This window comes from Taurulus bubalis (assembly GCF_910589615.1).
Source record: "Taurulus bubalis genome assembly, chromosome: 1".
NCBI classification, from domain to species: domain Eukaryota; kingdom Metazoa; phylum Chordata; class Actinopteri; order Perciformes; family Cottidae; genus Taurulus; species Taurulus bubalis.
In genome coordinates, this window is record NC_136589.1 from 32,487,524 (window position 1) to 32,494,814 (window position 7,291).

General features: G+C 41.9%; 1 protein-coding gene across 1 annotated transcript in view; it reads right to left on the reverse strand.

The window, feature by feature from the left end:
* camsap2b (calmodulin regulated spectrin-associated protein family, member 2b) overlaps positions 1–6,209 on the reverse strand; it is a gene marked incomplete at its 5' end in the record, with an annotated part of 31,670 nt that extends 25,461 nt beyond the window's left edge. Inside the window, 2 exons of the mRNA XM_079230878.1 lie at positions 880–1,139; positions 6,071–6,209. Coding sequence (XP_079087004.1) covers positions 880–1,139; positions 6,071–6,209 — 399 coding nt within the window. The remainder of the gene's footprint in view (positions 1–879; positions 1,140–6,070) is intronic.
* Positions 6,210–7,291: the final 1,082 nt, after the last annotated feature.

Consider the following 7,291-nt stretch of genomic DNA (forward strand, 5'->3'; position numbering starts at 1 on the left):
CCCTTATCCCCCATGAGGGGAAGACACAGCAAAGCCCAGTTACATGTGAGAATGTAGAGATGGACCTTTTTAGATAGCCAGTGATCCCATTTCACACATCATATCGCCATGGTTACTCGCATATATGCGTTTTTAAGTGTGAATAAAAAATAGGTAGTGCTTTATATTAACTATCACTTTGTGTTCAGTCTATTTCCCTTTTCTGTTGAGAAGATAACTGAGACTTGGGTTAGCTTTGAGGCACTGCTTATAAATGTGTTGTAAGGCATAGATAGTGAGCTCACAGAACATACTTAACTAATACTTAACTAACGAGTAGTAACTACTGAATTAATCATTACATGTATTAATGCTTTGTAAAGCACAGATAGTCCTCACTTCAGATGAGGTCACAGAACATATTTAACTAATACTTAACTAGCGAGTAGTAACTAGCTGAATTAATAATGAATTGCAGTATTAAAACACATTTATAAAGCACATGTTAACCATTAGTGCATTGTCTATAAGTCCTTAATAATTGGTTTGCAATATATATTACTTAATTTACAAATGGGGAATCCATCATTTATAAAGTAGGAAATCACAATCATGAAACGCATAACAGTCAATCTTATTAATCAAGAATAAAACATGTATAACTGTGTTTATGAATTGTATACTAATTAGTTACTAATGAGTGTTCATGTTGGAACAATGCTTTAAGTGAATTAAGTTTTTACTCATGCTTTACTAATGCTAAATAGTGTAGTTATTATAAAGTGCTACCACAAAATATTATACAGACAAAAAGAAGAACTACAGACTCATCTGTGAAATGTAAAACCATTAGAAATACCAGGATGTGTTCAATCGAGCACTCGATGCATCTCCACTCACCATGTGTATCGGCGTGCTGGTCAGATCTCGCTCAGTGACCAGTCGGTCCTGGTCGGTGACGTACAGGCCTTTCTGGGCTAGGGCCTGGATGACAGCGTTGTGTCCCAGTAACGGTTTGACAGCATCACTGCGGAGGATCAGGCTTCCCGCCCGGCAGTAGAGCTCTGCGGACTGGAGCAGGCAAGCCACCGGGGGCTTCAGGTGCTCCTGGTTGTACTGGTCCCTGTACAACGGCTCGGCCAGCTCCTCCGGTACGGCGTCTGGGCAGAGGAAAGACACAGAGACACATAGTCTTGATCAATATGCTTCTCCCGTCCTCCTGAGACACCACCATCGACAGGGACGCCAGCACTGAATGCATGCAGGCAGTAAAAAAGCTACGCCACTATTGTTTTAGATATTTTACTATTACTTTCAAGGCCATAACCAGCTGGACACCACAAAACCTCATGAACATCATGAGTGAAAAGTACATTTTCACTAAAACAAAACTGGGAAATGAGACAATTTTCAGGCTGAGGGCCTTGTCACCATCCACGTGTATGTTTGTTGGAGCTTATCTCACTGAAGATCCAGGACATCTTATGAGCACAAAGCTCACAAGACAGTGTGTGTGGGTGTGTGCGTCGCAAGTATGTGTGAAGGTAGAAGTGCATGTTGCAAAGCATGAAGTACTTTCTAATCGAATTCCCTCATACAGTAAATCTGATTTGAGGGAAAAAGCTGAACATACACAAACACACAGCTACATTTCCAGGACTCACTCACTCTTTCCTTCCTCCCTCACCACTTTGTTAATGTAAACCACATGTTGTGACTCAAAGTTGTACACTACTAGTCATCAATCTGCCATTAAATAACATATATCTATTTTTATCTATGCACCTATATCCCGTGTGTGTCAGGCAAGTAAAGGAATGTGTGTGTGTGTGTGTGTGTGTGTGTGTGTGTGTGTGTGTGTGTGTTTGTGTGTGTGGTGACACACTTTAATAACACTGCGTGCTCCAGTAGAGTGTGTATTCCTGGTGTGTGGGGTCATTTCCTCTCTGCTTGCCTCTGAATCACACTGAAGGAAACAAAGGACATAAAATAAATCTATCGCAAAGGTACAGCTTTCTACTCTTTAATCCCTTAAAAATAACAAAAATTCAGAGACAAAAAGTAATAAACGTAATAAATTGTAACATTTAAAGCACAAAATCCATTAAGCTTGTGATCAAACATCTGCAGTTTTCCAGTGGCTGTGGTTAGTGTAGCTCTCTCATGCCACAGCTCCGGGTGATGAATAGAGATATTTAAAGCAACAGGCCGCAACAGACCCACATCAACATCTACTTCATAACAAGCCTTCTTGCTTCTAGTCACAACAATTACATTGATGCTACTTTTGCTAGAATGCCTATAAAGCTGATTAATAAAGCTGTACATAAATTAAAAAAAACACTCTCAGAATAAAAATTGGGTAAATAAAACCATGTGTGTGTAGAAATGATGGTTCTTTTGTTAGAGATGGATAGTTCCAGTCGACTCTTTGAAACTATCAGAAAGATAAGCTTTCTTTTCAGATAATGGCAGTTCACACTTGAAAGTGTTTAACGACTTTTAAACTTTGAGGTCAATAAAATTCTTTCAAAAACATTAAGAGAACAGCAGCTTACAAAAGCACGGAGAGCAAATTGTTCTAGAGTTTATAAAAAATCTGCCTGGTCAAGTAAAAACCCCTCTCCTTTGTGTTGGCCATCAAAGAGGAAACAGACAGGAAGTAGCTGCCACAGGAAGTCCAGGCACGGAGAAGACCGCTCCCCTGGAGACCCCGAGATCACAGCTCAGCATACACAACGTCACGGTCAGCAGTGTTTATCTCTGCTGGCTAACTGCTCTTAGTTAAAAAAACATATTCAGTGAGTGATTTCCAACTGGTAAGGATTTCAGATGTTTTTTCTTTTACAGAGATTAGACTATTATTTCATTAGCTTTGGCTCATGTTGTAAGTGGTGTTGCCTCGCTGTTCATTTGAAATTGTACTGAACTCCCTTACAGAGATTATTATCACGTGAGAATAAAATAAATCCTTGAACCTACAATAACAAATCTGTTGCAAAAACAAGCTGTGAATGCAACACTGACAAATTATACTATATAACAAATATAACTCGGGGAACGTGTTAGCAAACAGTTGCCAATTTATAAAGTTATGGAGCAACATTATAACGAGAGTCCAACATTCACTCTCTTTTAGCTCTGTTTTGGTCTCAACCAACTCCTGAGTGAAATATCTGGCTCTTTAGCAGCTAAATGCTCCCTTATGTTCACCAACTAGCTGTGAAAACGTGTCTATCTGACGTTTGGTGCTGGTCAGTTCGCGCACGGACAGTTTTCACAACTTTTTCTGAAAACAGCTGCCTGCCACGGCCAAAAAACGACTCCATGATAGCGGTGAGAGTGAACCATTCCCTTCTACCGTCTACTATGAGCTGCTAATGTAAATGATCCTTCGTAGCATTTTGCTGTTGTAAAATGATGGCTGGTGGCAAACATATCCATGCACTGGATAATCCAATATGTTTCCTACACAACGTGCTATGGAAGTTGATGGACAGCCGGAGATGGCTTCTCCTTTTAAAGCAGCGCGACATATAAAGACAGAGCAAAAGCCATGAGAATCACTGCACAGCTGCGAGCTAATCAAAGCCTTGAAGTCCCTCCACTTAAGGGAAGGCGTATGCATGTTTTCATTCAAGTCAATCATTGCACCATCTGATTTCATTGTTCAGTCCCTCACAGCGTTAGAAGCATTCATTCCGCGACTGGACAGAATATTCTCCTGGCTGTACGTGGCTATTTTTCTTTATTTTAAGAGATACTGATGGAGTTGCAGAATTGCATTTCCAGCCATCCAGCGAGCCTCTTCTGAATGAGCTGAATAAAAGGTTTGTGTTGGTGGCCACTGGTTACATCACTGCTGAGGTCTGATTGATACAGCTGAGTGCAGCCAGAATCATTGAGGCGTCTGTTCTGCAGCTAATGAAGTGATGTTACCCTTTGCTTTTCACCCTGGATCTGCTGGAGGGGGAATGTCTGTCTGTGCTCACGAAACACGTGGTTCAATATGCAACGTGAAGCCTCCAGCACACACACACACACTCTGAGTGGCCTATTCAGTGAAGAAGGCATCTTGTGCCCCACAGATAGACTTTTGAACCTAATATTTGCATATTCATAGAGTGTAGACTTTTCAATAAGAGAGATAGAAGTAGATGTGATTCTCACAAGTTCATTGATTTTTTTGTAGTAAAAGGAACCTAAGTAAAGATTCACGGCAGAGTAGTTTTATGTGTCTTAAAACATGTCTGGGGGTTACTTGAAGGCCAGCACTTAAGCACTGTTGTTAAAATCTGAGGCGGCCATTACATGGAGACACACCAGGACAAAAGTGTGGAGACAGTAAAACTGCTCGGACATATTAATACGCACCAACTCACAAACCTCCAGATGCATAAATGTGTTTTGTCTCAGTACTGTCAGTCCACATCTTTACAAAGCTTCTTAAACATCATTTGTTTTTTTTTGTCGTTCTTCTGATTTTTAACTGTGGGGTTTGTTGTGCTTATTTTTCTTAAATCATTTGTCCTCTCTGTATCTTCCCCTCTTCTTCTTACAGTCAATCACTTTGTTTTTAAAAGTGCCATTTGAATATTTCCCTCCCTTGCTTCCTACTGCATGTGTTCAGCACCACAATGCAAATCCACCTTTCTGAACCTTCAGTCCAAACTTTAGGCTGATGAGAAAGTTGTAACATCTGAGATTCAAACCGCCGCTCATCCGTCTAAACTAGGCCGCACGAGGCTCCTGAGGACTGGTCATGAAGTGGGCCACAGTTCTGCTGAAAGTGTGTCACCATAGAGAAGGGAAAAATCAACATGATGATGTCCTCTACCTTGTGTGTCTCTCCGACATGTCGCGCTCTCTGAGAGTGAGTCCCATGTAGCTGTTTGGAGCCCAGCGCCGGATCCATGAGGTGTGATTGAGAGGTCTCTCTCTGTCTGTCTGTGTGGCGGCCCCTCTGAGACTCAGAGTGCTGTACATTAAAAGCCTTTGTGAGGAGCTGGAATAAACCTCCGGGCCGAGAGCAGGCTGGAATCACTCTGTGTGTTTGCGGAGAGGCCGCCAGACCACAGTGAGGACAGGAGACAGGCCGGAGCTCGGATACATGTCGTCATATATGAGGAATAATTACTGACACACATATGTGTATGAAAACATCAGCAGTAATACCGTGAAGACACACACGCACAACACAACAGTGGATTGTCTGTGAGCTATTATGTGAATGTCACTGCTCTTAGAAAATAATGAATTAGTCAATTATTCAAATACCTCATCAACATAAACTTAACTGCCAACCTTGGGCTTTGGGAAAGTGTGATGGGCATTATTCTCTATATTCTGACATTATATAGAGTAAAAGATAAACTGTTTCAGTTATCTTTCAAGCAGATACGTCTCATATTCCCGGTTTACAGCTACTTTCCTGCTTTTCCCTGAATAATGTGATAGTAAACTGAATATCTTTGGGTTTTGGACTGTTGGTTGGAGAAAACCATTTCAAGACATCACGTTGGGCGAAGTGAAGCATTAATGAACATTTTGATCAGATATTTTAGAACATTTGGATTGGCTGCATGAAAATCAGTGCCAGTGGTTTTATTCCAGCAGCTATTGGACTTCTAAACAACCAGAGTACAAGAGAAAGGCAGAGTACAAGATAAAGGCTGGCTGTAAAAGATGTGTAGCCAGAGTGTTGCATAATAGGTTTCGCCTCACTTCTGCAGTGGGGAATAATTAGCATTAGGCAAGCAACAGGTTGGATCAATGGCATTTGACTTATGAAGGTAGAACTCACCCATTAACCTTAAATACTATTTAGTTTACATCAGTTTAATATGACTCACTTAAAGGATAAACAGGACTAATGTTATTCTGTGTTCTGGCTATTTGTTTGAAATATTTCGGTATCTTTAACAATAAGGGGAGGAACAATGAATGAGTTTATTTGGTCTGATTAATTAAAGGCTGCTGTTTACTAAATAGCCCCATTGGTCCATCGCCACATCTGTCCGCATCACGACGCACGCTAGAGATGATTATCCGGACGATGTTTGACGATAAACGACGAAGAGGCGCCACCTACCCGAGCCGAAAGCCTTTGCCACCAGCCACGTCAGGCTGCACGAGATCTTGGCCCTGGTGAAGTCGTAGTGGTCGAAGCTCTTGATGGCCGGGACGATGAAGGTCCGTCTCATCCCGCCGTCTTCTGCCGCATCTCCCATCTTCTCTCTCTCTCTGGAGCCCGTTACACAGGATCAGTCAGAGGAACTCCTCCTGGCTGCGGATGACATCCCGACCAAAGGAATCCAATGCAGAGAAATTTCCTCTTCTCCTGAAAAAAATGTGTGTGTGGGGGGGGGAGAAAAACTTTGACCGTGGCCTGGTTGTTGGAGAGCACGACGAGTTGGATAGCATGGGGCGCTCCTCGCTTACACGCACCATCCGTGTTATGTCCCAGTGGTGTCCTTAATTAAGCCCTGACAGCACAGGCGCAGTTTTTAGCAGCAGGATTTCTGAAGATTTCCTCCATTCCCTGGCATTATTCTCCTCGGGTTCTCCGACATAACGGAGCAGCTGTGCGGCAGAGGAGGAGAGCTGCTATCCAGCACCAGCGGACCGCGTCACACATGAACTGAAGCCTCTGTTTGTGTCCATGTTGTTCTCCTCTTTTCCAACTGTTTTCCTCTCTCTCTCTCTGTCTCTGTCTCTCTCTCTCTCTCTCTCTCTGTCTCTCTCTCTCCGCGGCGTCTTCTCTGCGCTTTTCCTGCGGCACCGAGAAGAGGATAGAGCGCACGGCGCATGTGCGATCCACCCACCCGGTCTATTCAGTCTTGACAGGAGTAATCATAAAGTAACACAAACCAAGGTGAAGTTAACTGGCTGAATGGATTCTGACTGCATCCCAAATGTTCTTTCAAAGGAGAAATTAAGAAGAAAAATGTTTATATGTACAGGTCTATAAATACGGAACGATATTGGAATAGTTACAGACAATTATAATAGCTGTATATTTTTGTTAGAAAAAAGAAGAGTCCTGAAGAAACATGTTTGATTAAAATAGTGATTGAAAATTGAAAAAAAAAATCGTATTCACCTCTCCAATTCTGAAGGTATGATTAATTAGATTATAGCAGGCAGCGTGGACTTATTGCAAATCAACATGACTACTTTTACCTCTTGTGTCTCCAAACGGTCAATGTTTCATAAACTACACACACATAAATCCATCCTTAAAGTGCTTTCCCCGTTGTTGTTTTTTTACAATATTTAAAGTCTTAGAAAGGGTAAGAAATGAACCAGGTTC